The sequence below is a fragment of the Salmo trutta genome, chromosome 33, assembly GCF_901001165.1.
Source record: "Salmo trutta chromosome 33, fSalTru1.1, whole genome shotgun sequence".
NCBI lineage: Eukaryota > Metazoa > Chordata > Actinopteri > Salmoniformes > Salmonidae > Salmo > Salmo trutta.
The window spans coordinates 17,927,052-17,946,618 of record NC_042989.1 but is presented as its reverse complement, the minus strand read 5'-3'; the positions used below and the strand labels follow the sequence as shown (position 1 = coordinate 17,946,618).

The window sequence follows — 19,567 nt, the reverse complement described above, 5'->3', positions numbered from 1 at the left end:
TTAGGTCAAATAACTGGAAGCCCAGAGCAGCCAGAAGTCCTCAGAGACCCCTGACGTGTGGGATTTTGCTCTAACCTATATATTTTATTGCGTTTGATTCGGCTGTGGATTCATAAACGTAGGTGTGAATGTGTCTAAGTGAAAACTTTTCTATCCGGCTTCTTTTCTCCTATATATAGAGTGACCTTTGCCAACGATAATAGCGAGCTGACTATTACTTGTTGAACAAGTGTCACTCAATTTATGTTGCCACACCGGTGGTGGCACTCTATCTGCCAGTGACGTGTGATTATCAGTAGTAGTGGTCAGCACTCGGCCTGGTCACACACACAAGCGACCCTGCAGTACCCTAACACAACCTGGTTCCCCAGTAGTACAACTGTACTAGCCATTCACAGAGCTGGGTTAATCATTGACCTGGGGGCCTGTGGAGCCAGTGGCATAAATAGATTCAGATAGTGTCCAGAGATAACAGCTTAAAGTGACCTGGTCATTCTACAGCTCTACGGCCAGAGGAATTAGAGCACAGTAACAGATGAGAGGCCCATTTGGGACCATAAGAATGAACAAACTAGGCTACATCATAAGCCACACTAGTAAACACCCAAAGGAGATACAGTCTACTTAAATGAGGGGATACAGCCTAGTTAAATGAGGGGATACAGTCTACTTAAATGAGGGGATACAGCCTAGTTAAATGAGGAGATACAGCCTAGTTAAATGAGGAGATACAGCCTAGTTAAATGAGGGGATACAGCCTAGTTAAATGAGGGGATACAGCCTAGTTAAATAAGGGGATACAGCCTAGTTAAATAAGAAGATACAGCCTAGTTAAATGAGGGGATACAGCCTAGTTAAATAAGGAGATACAGCCTAGTTAAATGAGGAGATACAGCCTAGTTAAATGAGGAGATACAGCCTAGTTAAATGAGGGGATACAGCCTAGTTAAATGAGGGGATACAGCCTAGTTAAATGAGGAGATACAGCCTAGTTAAATGAGGGGATACAGCCTAGTTAAATAAGGAGATACAGCCTAGTTAAATGAGGGGATACAGCCTAGTTAAATGAGGAGATACAGCCTAGTTAAATGAGGGGATACAGCCTAGTTAAATGAGGGGATACAGCCTAGTTAAATGAGGAGATACAGCCTAGTTAAATGAGGGGATACAGCCTAGTTAAATAAGGAGATACAGCCTAGTTAAATGAGGGGATACAGCCTAGTTAAATGAGAAGATACAGCCTAGTTAAATAAGGAGATACAGCCTAGTTAAATAAGGGGATACAGCCTAGTTAAATGAGGGGATACAGCCTAGTTAAATAAGGAGATACAGCCTAGTTAAATGAGGAGATACAGCCTAGTTAAATGAGGGGATACAGCCTAGTTAAATAAGGGGATACAGCCTAGTTAAATGAGGGGATACAGCCTAGTTAAATGAGGAGATACAGCCTAGTTAAATGAGGGGATACAGCCTAGTTAAATAAGGGGATACAGCCTAGTTAAATGAGGGGATACAGCCTAGTTAAATAAGGGGATACAGCCTAGTTAAATGAGGGGATACAGCCTAGTTAAATAAGGGGATACAGCCTAGTTGGCAACCTAAATAAGCTTTCTTTAAATCTATACTATTTCATACATCCAATTGAATTATGTCTTAAAAGACTGGTGCCATGTCCTGCTATCTCTGTTTTTTAGGGCATCCGTTTTCAGCCCCCAACAAAGATGACACAGGTTTATCACCCCTGGATTAGGCCGAGTCAGTGCACCATTCCAGCTCAACTCAGGAGAGGGCTGTATGGGTCACCTATGTTGGCTGTTAACACAGGCTTGTTTCCATGAGAACAGTGGCTGGTTCACCCACATTAGTGAGCTGTCTCCTCCACATCCAGTGACTGTGGCTCAGTGTAAATCCAGCAGCCAGCTGTTGATGTGACACCTGCAAGCCCTCTGTTTTACCAGGAGAAAAAGTTCGTTCCAGAGTGTTTGTGCTCCTGTTCTAGAGAGGAGTAAAACACTGCTGGGTCCCCTGGGTGTCTTCCTCCCTAAGCCCTCCTGCCTGCTTGCCCGCATGCACTAATTTTAGCCGTGGAGCTGTGAACAGCACAGAAATGACGGCCATCTTTATTTTCTACCATAGGCATCTATGGATGAAAAAAAGGCGTTCTAAAACAGGGTGCTGAAAGACACTCGCTTTACCGCCTCTCTGTGGGTGACAGGTGCAATGCTAGGCACATTCTGCCATTTCCCCATAATCATCTGCCCAAGTCAGCAAGACTGAGCTGCCCTCAATAACCAATACTGACTGACCTCTGTCCCTGTAATCAATAACTCTAATCAATCAGGCTGGATTACCTCTATATGTCTGACTGAGTGCCACTCCCTTTAACCCAAGTACCAATATCACTAGTCACTAACCCACTCTCTATGATTTTCCATTTATCTACAGTATTGCTTGTAATGGAGATGCTCAACACGAAAAACACACACACATTCACACACGCACCAAGCAAAGCAGCTGTAAGACAGACAGGCAGGACAGCAACGCCGGAGAGACTTGACAAACAGCAGCAAATGTGCCTCGTGCCTTGTGATCTGATCTACAGATTGCACAAAAAGAGAAAAGCTTTAGCTAGTGCGGTAGAAGTGTGTGTACTGACCTGCGGCTCCCATGGCTGAACAGGGAAAGAGGCAGCTGCTTTATCCACAGACAAAAGGAGAGCACTGAAGGGGGACTACCCCCCCCCCTCCTCTCAGTCGGGGAGGGGAGGGGCCACAAGCACGCAGGCTAATCATCCTTGGTCTAGGCAGGAGGACTGGAGGGTGGGCGTTAAGGGGAGCGGTTGCCAGAGAGCCGAGCTGCGATCCAGCACACACACACACACACACACACACACACACACACACACACACACACACACACACACACACACAGACACACACACTCTCTCTCTCTCTCTCTCTCTCTCTCTCTCTCTCTCTCTCTCAGTGAGCTCTTTCATACCCTGGTTTTAAAGCACAGCCCCACTGACAAATGACAAAGACTGCCAAGCAAGGACCAAAATAAGGAGACTGTATCTGAATCAAAATGGTGGATGGGTATCTCTCTCCACCAGGCAAGAAGATTGAGTTCTTTCCGATCATTTACTTATTATCTTATCAATAACCCGCAGCATGTGACTTCATTGGCAGTATAGCATCTTGTGAGTGGGCATCGCAGCAGATCTGCAAGGTCTGTGAAGGTGTTATAGGACTGTATACTGAGGATGAAAGATGCTGCCTGAAATATACTGCTCTATTAAAATGCTTCAGCTCTGTGAGGATCTGGTGAGCGCCTGCCTGATGCAGTTACCATAGCTACGGTGCTCCATTTTCTCCCCCTCCACTCACAGAGAGAGAGAGAGAGAGAGGAAGGGGGAAGCAAGGAAAGAGAGAGATGGAGGGAGGGAGGGAGGGCGGGCGGGCGGGCGGGAGCGAAAGCACTTCCTGGAAAACAGAATCAGATTCACTTGCTTTGTCTGAATCTGGGGAATGAGGGACACGAACTCACACCCAGCCACTCCCTTTATAGTTCAGCACAAAAGGACAAAGGGCCGTTTAAACATGGAGGCAGGCATTAGTCAAAACAACAGACTGTACGTCATGGTCATGGTGTGAATGGGTTTCTAAACGTAGCTGATAGAATATGACAAGGTTTAAATCCCACTATAAAAAGGGTAAATGGAGTCTGATGGATGAATTAGGTTTAAATCCCACTATAAAAAGGGTAAATGGAGTCTGATGGCTGAATTAGGTTTAAATCCCACTATAAAAAGGGTAAATGGAGTCTGATGGATGAATTAGGTTTAAATCCCACTATAAAAAGGGTAAATGGAGTCTGATGGATGAATTAGGTTTAAATCCCACTATAAAAAGGGTAAATGGAGTCTGATGGCTGAATTAGGTTTAAATCCCACTATAAAAAGGGTAAATGGAGTCTGATGGCTGAATTAGGTTTAAATCCCACTATAAAAAGGGTAAATGGAGTCTGATGGCTGAATTAGGTTTAAATCCCACTATAAAAAGGGTAAATGGAGTCTGATGGATGAATTAGGTTTAAATCCCACTATAAAAAGGGTAAATGGAGTCTGATGGCTGAATTAGGTTTAAATCCCACTATAAAAAGGGTAAATGGAGTCTGATGGCTGAATTAGGTTTAAATCCCACTATAAAAAGGGTAAATGGAGTCTGATGGCTGAATTAGGTTTAAAAATGGCAGATCATGACTCACATTAGGAATCATGCAAAAGTCTGGAACTAGCGACAATGTGTTTTTTTTATTCACTGACAAAATATCTCCATCCGAGAAATGATCTACTTATCAACATTTATTTTTAAACAAAACCTAAGCTACTGGTGAACGAGACCGCTTCAAATCATTTGTTAAATGCCCTTTTATTAACCCATTCATGTCCATAACGGATCATTTCCTTTAGTAAATGCGTTCTCTGAGCTTACTAATGGACAAATGTGAAGAAAAATAATAATAATAGAAATCGGTCAAAGCGTTTGTCTACAATGTGGGTTTTTGATATTGTACTACATTTAGTCTTTGGACACATGGGGTGACTGTTTTTATGCATTTCATGAACCAAGTCCAGTGAATACATGTTAAAGTGATCAGATCAGAATAATATATATATATATATATGAAAACAATATCTAAAGAAATCCACACACACCACTAGAGTACATGCAGTGTAAGCAAATCCAACGCAAGTCAATGGAGACTGAAGAGTGAGTCATTTTACAGTATGTTCCCTATTTCTCAGATCTTTAAACATGTTCAGATCTTAATGTTTGGTATATAGATAGTCAGGACCAATATATAAATAAATCCACACACACGCACACTCACTCCTAGAGCATATTATACAGCATAAGCAAATTGAATGCAAGTCAATGGCGAGTGAGGCCTGCTACAGCATTCTCCCTCTTTCTCTCCCTCTCTCACAAGCACACCTGTGTACACACATACCACAGACATCAACGCACACCCGCGATGTCACCTATTAAATCCACTTCAAATCAGGGTAGATGAAGGGGAGGAGACAGGTTAAAAAATGATTTTTAAGCCTTGAAACATGGATTGTGTATGTGTGTCATTCAGAGGGTGAATGGGCAAGACAAAATATTTAAGTGCCTTTGAACGGGGTATGGTAGTAGGTGCCAGGCGCACCGGATGTGTCAAGAACTGCAACGCTGCTGGGTTTTTCACACTCAACAGTTTCCCATGTGCGTATCAAGAATGGTCCACCACCCAAAGCACATCCAGCCAACTTGGCACAACTGTGGGAAGCATTGGAGTCAACATGGGCCAGCATCCCTGTTGAAAGTTTTCGACACCTTGTAGAGTCCATGCCCCGATGAAGTGAGGCTGTTCTGAGAGCAAAAGAGGGCGCAACTTAATATTAGGAAGGTGTTCCTAATGTTTTGTACACTCAGCGGTCCAGATGTTTAAGATCTGACAGAGAAAAAAACGCTGATAAAATGACTCCGTAAATGTGCTGATACTGCATATAGTCTAGGGGTGTGTGTGTGAGAGAGGAGGAAGTGTGTGGATTTTATATATTGGTCCAGACAATCTATATACCAAACATAATTAAGATCTGAACATGTTTAGAGAGAGAAAACGTAAAATGTAAATACTGCATGTACTTTAGGGGTGTATGTTTGAGAGAGAGAGTGTGGATTTCTTTCAATATTGTTTTCATATACCGTACCAGTCAAAAGTTTGGACAAACCTACTCATTTGTGGGTTTTTCTTTATTTGTACTATTTTCTACAATGTGGAGTAATAGTGAAGACATCAAAACTATGAAATAACATATGGAATCATATAGTAACCAAAAGAGTTAAACTAATCTAAAAATATTTTATATTTGAGATTCTTCAAAGTAGCCAAAAGTTGATGACAACTTTGCACACTCTTGGCATTCACTCAACCAGCTTCATGAGGTAGTCACCTGGAATGCATTTCAATTAACAGGTGTGCCTTGTTTTTTTATTTAACCTTTATTTAACTAGACAAGTCAGTTAAGAACAAATTCTTATTTGACAATGACGGCCTATCCTGGCCAAACCCCCCCCTAACCCGGACGACGCTGGGCCAATTGTGCGCCGCCCTATGGGACTCCCAATCACGGCCGGTTGTGATACAGCCCAGGATCGAACCAGGGTCTGTAGTGATGGCTCTTGCCCTGAGATGGAGTGCGTTAGACCGCTGCGCCATTCAGGAGCCCCAACTTTTGTTAAAAGTTCATTTGTGGAATTTCATTCCTTCTTTCTTTTCCTTCTTAATGCTTTTGAGCCAATCAGTTGTGTTGTGACAAGGTAGGGTTGGTATGCAGAAGCTAGTCCTATTTGGTAAAAGACCAAGTCCATATTATGGCAAGAACAGCTCAAATAAGCAAAGTGAAACGACAGTCCATCATTACTTTAAGACATGAAGGCCAGTCAATACGGAACATTTCAAGAACTTTGACAGTTTCTTCAATTGCAGTCGCAAAAACTATCAAGCGCTATGATGAAACTGGCTCTCATGAGGACTGCAACAGGAAAGGAAGACCCAAAGTTACCTCTGCTGCAGTGGATAAGTTCATTAGAGTTAACTGCACCTCAGATGAAGTAACAGACACATCTCAACATCAACTGTTCAGAGGAAACTGCGTGAATCAGGTCTTCATGGTCGAATTGCTGCAAAGAAACCACTAAAAAGAGACTTACTTGGGCCAAGAAACACGAGCAATGGACATCTGTCCTTTGGTCTGATGAGTCCAAATTTGACATTTTTGGTTCCAACAGCCGTGTCTTTGTGAGACGCAGAGTAGGTGAACGAATGATCTCTGCATGTGTGGTTCCCAACGTGAAGCACGGAGGAGGAGGTGTGATGGTGTGGGGGTGCTTTTCTGGTGATACTGTCAGTGATTTATTTAGAATTCAAGGCACACTTAACCAGAATGACTACCACAGCATTCTGCAGCGATACACCACTCCATCTGGTTTGGGTTTAGTGGGACTATCATTTGTTTTTCTACAGAACAATGACCAAAACACATCTCCAGGCTGTGTAAGGGCTATTTGACCAAGGAGAGTAATGGAGTGCTGCATCAGATGACCTGGCTTCCACAATCACCCGACCACAACCAAATTGAGATGGTTTGGGATGAGTTGGACCGCAGAGTGAAAGAAAAGCAGCCAACAACTGCTCAGCATATGTGGGAACTCCTTAAAGTCTGTTGGAAAAGCATTCCTCATGAAGGTGGTTGAGAGAATGCCAAGAGTGTGCAAAGCTGTCATCAAGGCAAAGGATGGCTACTTTGAATAATCTCAAATATCAAATATATTTTGATTTGTTTAAACACTTTTTTGGTTACTACATGATTCCATATGGGTTATTTCATAGTTTTGATGTCTTTACTATTATTCTACAATGTAGAAAATAGTAAAAATAAAGAAAAACCCTTGAATGAGTAGGTGTGTATATATATCTCAACAAGTATTTACATAACTTCGTTCGTGGAATGTGTAAAAAACAGTAACCCCATGTGTCCAAAGACTAAAATATATAGTATGATACAGAAACAGCTGTAGTTCACAAATGACAATGAGTTTAATCATATATTTGGCATATATGGGCTTAGAACAGGTCAAATAATAATATTATACGCTTTTAAACAATTTCATTCTGAAATGTATTTCAAAAATACAAATGCTAGCGTCATTTTAAAATCCCAACTTCGATTGACACGTATTATGTCATTATCTATCAATCTTAAAACGTCAATGTGGCCTGTCCAGACACTATGTTGACACCACATTTCATGCATTAACACCAAACATAATTTGTTCAGTGGCGCATTTTGATATAGTACAAGGACGTGAATGATAATACGTGGATGGTTCTCTGCACAGTAAATTATTAGTAATAGTAGTAGGGCTAGGTTATATTTCACTTAGGTACTGACTGAGTGTAAGGTCATGGGTGAGGCATGCTGCCAAGCTCTTTGGTCTGTAGAGACCCTGGGGATTATTACTGTCCCTCCCAGCCAGCATGAACACCTGAAGTGGAACCAGAACATTCAGGAAGTACCGTGGCACGCAGCCAAACACTGATCACTGATACAGGCTGTATGATTTCTGCTTCTGATAATCAAAATCAACAAGCTGATGCAATATTTCTTACTCTTCAGGTTTGTCAATGATGTTCTAGACTACATTTTTGGGTAGAAGCAGAGTGAACCAGTTTGAGCCTAACCCGATTAGACAACTAAAGTTATCGACAGTGCCTTAATCCATGCCCCAAGCTAGCATGTGTAAACATGTAAACATGCCTGTATGTACAGTACTTTGCTTTAACAGCTTATTCAAACTAAATAACAAACAAATGGTCAATTTCACCCTTGGGTGTGTTGACTGTATCAACTTGTATTGGTAAGAGGGAAAGAAAGTGAATGTTTTAAACAAACACAGTCAGAGAGATGATGACATAAGGCTGTTCATAAACACAGCCTAAAACCTTATTTCAGGCCATAGTGAAAGCTCAGTGAACACAAGCTATTCTGCTCACAACTCTCAGTGATGGAATAAAAATACCTACTTATTGTATCCCCAGGTCTATGTGTGGCTCCTTCTATATATTTTATTGAAGATAATGTAGGCTATAGTCTTACATTTTCATTTGGTAGATTCTATTCTATTTTCCATTCTAAATACACTCTTAAAATCACCCACTGTCATTCACAGGTAAGGGAAAAAAAGGCAGACCAACCAACTGCATCTCCATCTTACACACAATACAGTATAATAAACATGGCTGCCATAGAAAATTACAGCCAGTTGGAAAGGCAGGGAGGAGGAAGGGAAACCATTTTCTCTCCCCGTCCCTCTTCCTAACCCAGAGGTGATACTAATGCACACCATGATGGAGAAAGAGACAGACGGAGGCTGTGCCTTTCTCTCCCAGTAGCTGCAATGTGCCCTGGCAGCCGATGGATGAGACTGATGTAATCAGGATGGGTGCGCCCTGGTTGCCATGGAGACAGTCTGTCAGTGCTGTCCGGATGCTCCGACAGCCTCGCACACAAAAAAACAACTGAAAGACTCCGAAAACAGCTTCCCCGCAGAGCCCTCAGACCGGGAGAGTGACAACAATGACACACCCTGGTTTCACATTAACACACATATAAAAACACACAGAGAACACAGACACACAACACAAGACAGCTCACAGCATGTGTGTGTACATTCACCATTACGTCTCACACCTACCTTTGCCCTTTGTCTCACACGGCAGAGAGACAGCGTGATCAGGGCGTGTCTGCTGTCACCCCCCTGGTGAAGGTAAACAGCTCAGCCTGATCACCCAGGCCCCGACTAATACACACCATGGATACCCCACACAACCATACATGCAACATCCCCCTTTCATACACACACACAAACTACAGCTGCACTAGCAGCATAAATACACATGCTCCTCATACATACATCATTTCACCACTCACAGCCTAGATACACACAATAAACACAGCAAACGCATCAGTACCCTGGCCTTTCCAGCTGCTCCAGGAGCACTCCTTCTTGGTACCGTCTGCAGTGGACTGCATGCTGATGATCAGTTATCTCCCTGATTTCCCTTTCTTTCAGTTCTCTGTTTTCTTCTAGCTCTTCCTCTTCTTGTGCCACTGACTCACTCAGTCATCCCACAATGGCATGAATGGTTGGAAGGATGAGATGAGGGAGAGATGCGGAGACGAGAGGGAGGGAGGCAAGGTTTTCAAGGTACTGGTTGGCTCGCAGAGCACACAGACTGATGCTGTGGAGCAGTGTTGGCGAGAACAGAAGGAGGAGAGGGAGTGTGGGGAGTGATCGAATTGTAAATACAACACCACAGTTGCTACTGCAGCAAATCATCCATGCAATGATTTAGTGCCTGGGGAGGGGAGAGGGGGTAGTCTTTTTCTTGAAAGGGGAGGTAAGCACTATTTCACAATAAAAGTTCCCGTGCTGATGCTGATTCTCAAAGCAGACTAGGGCGGTGGGCAGGGGGGATTGGCAGTGAAAGAGTTAACCAACATGCCCTTTGATGAAGCTCAGTCGGAAATAGGCATATATCCTAGCCCGCCCCCAGGCTAGATTTATCATGATCCATATTGTATATAAGATCATTTACAGATAAAGCGCCAGGTTGAAATTACAATGTAAAAAAAATCTGACGTCATCTTTCACAGCATTGAGACTAAAGACTCCGCCATGAAAACAGCTCTCCCGCAGAGCCCTCAGACTGGGAGAGGGATAACAATGGCACACCCTGGTCCAACCTACCCTTTCACATTAACACACCTATGAAACACACACAGAACACAGACTCACAACAGACGGCTCACAGCATGTGTGTACATTCATCATTATAAACAGAATTTTGTGTTAGGACTGAGGATTCTATAGGCTACTGCTGGGGTATGGACCTAGCGTTGCCAAGGAATAATCTGGCAAATAGTCAACTCCTCTGCCCTTTGTATGCTTGGTACAAAAGAATGTTTAAGTTTGCAGTCAATATCACGCAAACACTGTAGCTATTTTCAATAGTCTCACTAAATATTGAACAGCCTAAGTGCTGGTCTTTTCAATAATTCATGGACTCACAGTGATGCATGGAGGCATGTAACGAGCTGTGTGCAATGGACAGTATCATGTCTAAACATTGTCTGTGGGCTTGGATAGAGAATAACCATATCCTCATGATTTATAATGTTATAAACATTGACCCCCTCTATTTCAGTGACATTGGTACAGTCAGTCTGTGCACAGACAGCCCTGTCGACGTCCCCGTCACACCTTCTGCTCACTGCAACCTTAAAAAATATATGATCCTGTGCTGAGTGCTCCCTCTCTAGGAAGGTGTTGCCATGGCAACTGCTGTGGAGCTGCACAGGCTGTGGTACATTATGTCTGCTCTGCTTGTCTTCTCTCAGCATACATACGGACCTCTGTTATAGTCCATGGTGCCCTGCACCACCTAGTGGTGGAGGAATATAAACTTCATCAAATGGGTTGACCTGCTTTTAGGAATTCGAGAACCTTCTGTGTGTGTCTGTTTGTAAACACCAGGAGAGGAGGGGAGCTTCGGCTTTCACTCAAGCACATCCTTAATGTTTCCATTCCTCTTTACTCTCCCCAACGGAATAAAAGAGCGGCACTTATATACCACAGGTGGATATTGTGCCGTGACAGCTGAAGAACCATAGAATAACTGAAATGTGATATTTCTATCACTGCATCTAGCTATACATAAAGTGAAACCTCCTAAGCCTAAGTCGATGCTTGTGTTCCAGATTGTACATCACAGGGTTACATAAACCCACTGTTTACAAGAAGGATGAACAAGAAGCAAACAGAAGAAACACAAATAATAAGTGCCAACACAAAATGTCCGGCTTAACACACACAAAGAACTCTGGCTCGATGTGGTGCAAATTGGCTGGCGTGATCTCTGGCATGATCTGGGATGATATGTCTGTCTGAGTTACTTCCTGACATGATGATGGTACTGGGTGTTAGGAAACAGATGGTCTGTTTGGGATTTAGAAGAGAAAGTCAAGGCTGTGTCTAAAAATCCTATATGAGAGTGAGGGATTAGTTATGATACCTTCAATGACGTAGAATGGATAGAGGCTCATCCTTTGTTGATTATCATGGTAAAAATGCTGTTCTCAGACATGTTTTGTAACTGTAGCCTACCACCAGAGGGAAGCAGATCTTGAAATCATGCAGCAGCTCATAATCCAAGATGCTCACACCCACCACAGCACAGAGAGAACGGAATCAGCCGTCTCACAGCAACACTTTCATTTCCTGACCTTGTCAACAAAAGGACTATAACAACACACCATGACCCTCCATGTTATCTCTCCTGGTGCATCACACACTCAGGGCAGTAAAAACAGTACGTGAACAACCTGCTGTATTAGAGGGATTCCATTGCCATACCAACAGTCTGGTAAAAAACGTGCAGTTACTAGTGTTAAAACACGGCAACCGAACAGCCACTGGATCCTCCACTGACAAACAAATGCACCAACAGATACCATACTACCTGTTCCATAAGCTGGTTGAGCAATTTCTGTAGTGTTGTGATGATATAATGCAGATGCAACACAACTGCAACAAGGAAAGATAAGTTATGAAGATAACATGGCTTCAAGGAGGGATAATAGTGTAACTACAGTAGGTAGGTTTATCACTACAGATTGTATGTTGGAATGCAGGGTTCATCATGGGCAGCACGATTCCAGAAATAACATACAAATTCTGAATCAGCAGACGAGTTAATGAATTACAGGACTTACTTTTCTGTTTGTCAAAGCCCTCCATAAAGACAGGCGCAGCAGGTTTAGCCAGGTCTCCTTTCCCCTCAGTGACGTGCTTGTCGTCCAGGAGGGGCTTTTCGGACCTCACCTCTGGGGGCACGGTGGCCATGGGGGGCTTGGGCTTAGTTGGGCGATCCTCCTCCATCTTCATGGGGCTCTTGCTCTTTTCATTGGATGATTTAATCATGGAGCTCGTCACAGGCTCTGCTGGGACCAGTTCTGGGGCAGGGCGGGCAGGGGACGCGGCGGTGAGGATCAGAGGTGAAGGGGTGTTGACCCCCTGTTTGGGGCCGGACCCCTCTCTCTTGGGGCTCTCCTCATTGGCAGACTCAATGAAGAGCTCACTGTCCAGCTCAGCCTCCCTCTCCTCCCTCAGGATGCTGTAGGATGTGGGTCCCTTGGCGCTGGGGGGGGTGTCGAAGGGATTGCCAGCCTGGCTGAAACCTCCCTTGCTGCTGGGAGACTGCTCGAAGGGGTTGTTACTGGACTTGGTGCTGGGGGGGCTCCGCAGGGGGGGCTCCTCAGAAACCAGCTCTATCTCAGAGTCCCCAGACTCTGCACTGCTGCAGTCCTGCTCACTGGCCTTGGTGGAGCCCGGGGTCGGCTTGCTGCTGGGGACAGCCGTAAACAGGTCTTGTGAAGGGGAGTCTTTTTCTGCAGAGATAGAGAAAAAAACAAAAGAGAGCCGAATTAGAATACTAATATGAGACATTGAATGCATCTTTAACATGTTTTTATGTCCTTTTATGATTTGTTGTAAACCTATAAATTAGAGAGCGATGCTTGCTGAACACTAAACGAGAGAGCTCGGTCTGCTGTTTATGTAAAGTTGTGACAGTGTTTCCTCAGAAAGTTTGGTTTATATACTTAATGATTTTGGATCCCGCGATGCCTCAAGCGATGCCTCACTTGCTGTGACCACTGCTATCTGTCCCGGGATCCTACCAAACCAAAAAGTCTGAAGTTGTTTGGTGTAGCTAGCTACCAGCCTTGTTTCCCAGTCTTGTGACTGTTTTCCCTGCTGCCGTTTTCCTGCCACCTGACCAAGCTTTAACTCCGTTGTATTGCTACCAACGTTACCTATTTTGTGTGTTTTTTCACATTGTTTGTTACTTATTTTGTACACAATGTTGATGATACCGTCTCTTATGACCGAAAAGAGCTTCTGGATATCAGAACAGCGATTATTCACCTCGAACTGGACTAAGATTTTTTCTTTAATGAGTCTGACGCAAAGGATATAACCGCTCACTTTCGGTTATTTGAAAAACAAAATCTCCAAAATATAGTTACTTTTTAAACAAGCCATAGAAAGTTGGTTGCAATTTCAGTTTAATCCACCAGAAAAGACAGAACAAATAATACAACAAATATTGTGGTTAAACTCAAATATACTAATTGATATCTATCCAATAGAGAGGGTTTTCTTTAATGGAAACTTCTCTAATGTAAAACATAAAGCACTTCACTGTTCAATATTTTTACTAATGATCTACCACTAGCATTAAACAAAGCCTGTGTGTCTATGTATGCTGATGATTCAACCTTATACACATCAGCAACCACAGCTAGTGAAATCACTGCAACCCTAAACAAAGCTTGCATTCCGTTTTGGAATGTGTGGATAGTCAAAACACAAAAACATTGTATTTGGTACAAACCATTCCCTAAGTTCAAGACCTCAGCTGAATCTGGTAATGAATGATGTGGCTCTTGAGCAAGTTGAGGAGACTAAACTTCTTGGTGTCACCTTAGACTGTAAATTGTCAAGGCATATTGATTAAATTGTTGTAAAGATGAGAGGGCTGTCTGTGATAAAGAGATTCTCAGCATTTTTAACACTACCGTTGACCGAAATAGTCCTGCAGGCTTTAGCTTGATCTAATCTTGACTATTGCAAGGTGATATGGTCAAGGGCTGCAAAGAAGGACCTCGAAAAGCTGCAACTGGCCCAGAACACAGCAGCACATTTTGCCCTTCAATACACACAGGGGTTTAATCTCAAGACTATGCATGTCAGTCTCTCTTGGCTCAAAGTAGAGGAGATACTGACTGCATCAATTCTTGTTGTTGTGAGAAATATTAGTGTTCAAAATTCTAAATTGTCTGTATGATCAATTTACATATAACTCTGACAGACATACTTACCCCACCAGACATGCCACCAGGGGTCTCTTCACAGTCCCCAAATCCAGAATGAATACAAGGCAAGAGTATTAATAGAGCCATGATCTCAAATTACTCAAGTAAACAGCAAAAGTTGCTTAAAAACATAAATAAAAACATAACGTCTCTCCCCTATCTCACCTAAATAATTCGAACATGTTGACCAACCGGCACTGCGTATGCGTCTCCGTGTGCCATTGTCAAAGTGCTGCTTTTGTCTGTCCCCACCAGACACGCTCATGATACGCAGGTTAAAATATCAAAACCAACTGTGAACCAACTATATTAATTTGTGGACAGGTTGAAACACACATGAAACATGCATGGACATTGAGCTAGCTTACTGTTGCTAGCTAATTTGTCCAGGAAAATAAACATTGGGTCGATAACCCACGTGGGTACAGTTTTGAAGTCAGAAGTTTACATACACCTTAGGCAAATACATTTAAACTCAGTTTTTCACAATTCCTGACATTTAATACTAGTACAAATTCCCTGTCTTAGGTCAGTTAGGATCACTACTTTATTTTAAGAAGGTGAAATGTCAGAATAATAGTAGAGAGAATGATTTATTTCAGCTTTTATTTCTTTCATCACATTCCCAGTGGGTCAGAAATGTACATACACTCAATTAGTATTTGGTAGCATTGCCTTTAAATTGTGTAACTTGGGTCAAACGTTTAGGGTAGCCTTCCACAAGCTTCCCACAATAAGTTGGGTGAATTTTGGCCCATTCATCCTGATAGAGATGGTGTAACCGAGTTAGGTTTGTAGGCCTCCTTGCTCACACACGCTTTTTCAGTTCTGCCCACAAATGTTCTATAGGATTGAGGTCAGGGCTTTGTGATGGCCACTCCAATACCTTGACTTTGTTGTCCTTAAGCCAGTTTGCCACAACTTTGGAAGTATGCTTGGGGTCATTGTCCATTTGGAAGACCCATTTGCGACCAAGCTTTAACTTCCTGACTGATGTCTTGAGATGTTGCTTCAATATATCCACATAATTTTCCTCCCTCATGATGCCATCTATTTTGTGAAGTGCACTAGTCCCTCCTGCAGTAAAGCACACCCACAAGATGATGCCGCCAACCTCGTGCTTCACGGTTGGGATGGTGTTCTTCGGCTTGCAAGCATCCCCCTTTTTCCTCCAAACATAACATTGGTCATTATGGCCAAACAGTTCTATTTTTGTTTCATCAGACCAGAGGACATTTCTCCAAAAAGTACAATCTTTGTCCCCATGTGCAGTTTCAAACCGTAGTCTGGCTTTTTTTATGGTGGTTTTGCAGCAGTGGCTTCTTCCTTGCTGAGAGGCCTTTCAGGTTATGTCGATATAGGACTTGTTTTACTGTGGATATAGATACTTTTGTACCTGTTTCCTCCAGCATCTTCACAAGGTCCTTTGCTGTTGTTCTGGGATTGATTTGCACTTTTCGCACCAAAGTACGTTCATCTTTAGGAGACAGAATGCGTCTCCTTCTTGAGCGGTATGACAGCTTTGTGGTCCCATCATGTTTATGCTTGTGTACTATTGTTTGTACAGATGAACGTGGTACCTTCAGGCATTTGGAAATTGCTCCAAAGGATTAACCAGACTTGTGGAGGTCTACAATTCTTTGTCTGAGGTCTTGGCTGATTTATTTTGATTTTCCCATGATGTCAAGCAAAGAGGCACTGAGTTTGAAGGTAGGCCTTCAAATACATCCACGGGTACACCTCCAATTGACTCAAATGATGTCAATTAGCCTATCAGAAGCTTCTAAAGCCATGACATCATTTTCTGGAATTTTCCAGGCTATTTAAAGGCACAGTCAACTTAGTGTATGTAACCTTCTGACCCACTGGAATTGTGATACAGTGAATTATAAGTGAAATAATCTGTCTGTAAACAATTGTTGGAAAAATTACTTGTGTCATGCACAAAGTAGATGTCCTAACCCTCTTGCCAAAACTATAGTTTGTTAACAAGAAATTTGTGGAGTGGTTGAAAAACGAGTTTTAATGACTCCAACCTAAGTGTATGTAAACTTCCGACTTCAACTGTATATGCTCCTAAAAGACCAATGAGGAGATAGGAGAGGCTGGACTTGCAGCCCGTCAAGCATATAAAATAAAACTAAGTTCTATTTTAGCCCCTGGCAACGCAGACACTCATTGACCTGCGCGAGCTGATTAGATTAAATGATTGAATTACATGTATGTGTACATTTACTATGCAACGCAAACGGTGTTGTCAGCATGTTTGGCATATGTATATGTACTGATGTGTTGGTAGCTGTCAGCAATGTGTGCCGCTGTCAATATAACTTTTTGGGGTTCTTATTTTAAATGTATGTAGTTCAGTCTTTGAGCTGTTCTTGTCTATTGATGTTCTGTATTATGTCATGTTTTATGTGGACACCAGGAAAAGTAGCTGCTGCTTCAGCAAGAGCTAATGGGATACAAAAAAATACTTCAATCTAGATTTGTTTTTTACCAACTTGAAATACTGTACATAAATTGAAATTAAACCATAGTCCAAGACCATAGACCATGGTTATGGTGAACTCTAACTTACAAGGACACAGTGGGAGGGTGTGGGCGATAGCTACCTGTTGGGGATGCATTGGGGGATGAGTTGGGGCTGTCGTCCTCTGGCTCAGAGAGCGTAACCGTGGGGACGCCCTGCAAGCCCAGGCTGAGGATGTTGTCAGACACGTTGGCCTGTGGGAGGATGGGTTTGGGGGCAGCAGGTGGGTGGGACTCGGTCAGGATGATCTTCACAGGGCTAGCGGTCTGAGGGGTGCCCAGGTTGCGGTAGGAGCGGTAGTCAGACAGCTCCTCATCCTCAGAAGGCTCCTCAACGTAAGGGAAGGAGTGGGAGTCCAGCGCCGGACCCAGGTTCTCCTCCTCTTCCTCCTCGTGTCCGGCAAGGCTCTTATCCATGTAGCCTCCCAGGGAGTCCAGGCCAGACAGCCCGGTGTCCACCAGACTATGCAGGGGTGCTGGTTGTGGACAGCTCAGGTTGTGGACGTCATCACCATGGCTGATATCCATGTAGTTGTAGGCCTCCGTCTTCAACTCAGAGCTACCCAGCAGGGACTTGGGCATTTCATCAACCAGGTCAGTAGTGATCTTGGTGTGGGGGGAACCAAAGATGCCGTAGGAGTCGAAGGTGTCCTGGGAGGAGTGGTCAGAGGAACGCTTCAGATCATCAGACAGGTAAGAGGCATCCTGGCCTGAGGGGTAGCTCTGATTGGACAGGAGTGAGGTGTACAGTTCACCATCATCACTCATGGGCTTCCTGAAAAGGTCAGACATGGCATCACCTAGAAACAGAAAAAAGAGAAGATGGACATTGGATTAGGCAAACTTAAAAGTATAGAAAAATGGATAGATGAAATAGGCAGAAGATAGTGTCACAGGCAACATAACCTGTCATTGATAATTCTGTCAACAGTGAACTGGTGCAAATATGAAACTGCTGCGTCAGAGCTGAAATGACTAAAAACAAGTTCTACAATCAACTGTTGAACAGTTCCAATAAACGGTTAAATTGGCAATAACAAGATTGTTACATTTGTGCAGGCCAGGCCTGATAGTGGAGACGTGTGGGATTGTGGGGAGCGTAAGGGAATCAGTTGGGAGATGGCGGTGCAGATCAGTGATGCAGCACTAACAGAGGGCACTTGTGCCCTGAGCGGGACAAAGGCGGATTGTTCAAACCCCAAAACTCATCCTGCCAGCTCTTAATCCTCAGACAGTGAGGTGCGGGGGAAGGGCTCTGTATTCATTCACATCTCTCGTTTGTATTCGTAAATCTCCTCTGACAAGATGGCCGATTGTGTCACTGAGGCACACACACACACAACTGTACCCTGTCCTTTTCTGTGTGACTTGCCACCTAGAGTAAAGCATGTCCAGTACGGCATGTAATGTAGGCTACCACAGCATGAGAGCATTGCAAAGGCATCCCAACAATACGGTGCAATTCCACAGTAATTGAATTACGCTTTGACTCAGTTTTTTCACTTTAAAATGTATGCCAAACAAAAAACATTGATTTCAAGTTTAACAAACCATACAATTATGCACAATGACGACTTAACTATTTCTACTGAAAAATTTACAAAAACTAATTTAGTGGAAGAACTGTACAGATGCAAACTTTGGTAACGGAATTAAGGTAAAATCTCCCTCAGGTTTTTATGCGACCACATTTTCCAAAAAGGCTTAAATATTTGCTCCGTTTTAAGATTCAAAGATGTGCGCAGAAAGAATGGGGTCTAAGCTATGACATGGCACCTTGAGTTTGTAAAAAGATATATATTGGTTATTGAACTACAGTAAGCGAGGTGGATTTACACCTGGTAACGGAATAGTGGTAACGGAATTACATCATGGGTCCCTGATCTGAACTACACAGAAATGCATAGTTCTGGATATGAATGTCATTCTCCTCGTGTTTCACAAGTTTGGACATCACAGTGTAGCAGAGCACAGTGCAGTACAATACAACGCAGCACAGCTGAGCAGAGTAGAGTTCAGAACAGTACAATACACCGCAGCACGGCTGAGCAGAGTAGAGTTCAGAACAGTACAATACAACGCAGCACAGCTGAGCAGAGTTGAGTTCAGAACAGTACAATACACCGCAACACAGCTGAGCAGAGTAGAGTTCAGAACAGTACAATACACCACAGCTGAGCAGAGTAGAGTTCAGAACAGTACAATACACCACAGCACAGCTGAGCAGAGTAGAGTTTACAACAGTACAATACACCACAGCACAGCTGAGCAGAGTAGAGTTTACAACAGTACAATACACCGCAGCACAGCTGAGCAGAGTAGAGTTCAGAACAGTACAATATACAGTTGAAGTCGGACGTTTACATACACCTTAGCAAAATACATTTAAACTCAGTTTTTCACAATTCCTGAAAATGTATCCAAGTAAAAATTCCCTGTCTTAGGTCAGTTAGGATCACCAGTTTATTTTAAGAATGTGAAATGCCA

General features: G+C 43.2%; 1 protein-coding gene across 4 annotated transcripts in view; it reads right to left on the bottom strand.

The window, feature by feature from the left end:
* Nucleotides 1-19,567, bottom strand: part of LOC115172542 (reticulon-1-A) — a 50,362-nt gene that overhangs the window by 2,895 nt on the left and 27,900 nt on the right. Inside the window, exons 2-4 of one of the 4 annotated variants that reach the window (XM_029730090.1) lie at nucleotides 17,164-17,880; nucleotides 12,386-13,060; nucleotides 9,683-12,197 (exon numbers count right to left, since the gene is read on the bottom strand). In XM_029730090.1, the coding sequence (XP_029585950.1) occupies nucleotides 12,061-12,197; nucleotides 12,386-13,060; nucleotides 17,164-17,880 (1,529 nt within the window). In that variant the 3' untranslated portion in view covers nucleotides 9,683-12,060. Of the gene's footprint in view, nucleotides 1-2,656; nucleotides 2,792-9,582; nucleotides 12,198-12,385; nucleotides 13,061-17,163; nucleotides 17,881-19,567 lie in introns of those variants that run through there. The other 3 variants (XM_029730089.1, XM_029730091.1, XM_029730092.1) reach the window with 3 other exon arrangements.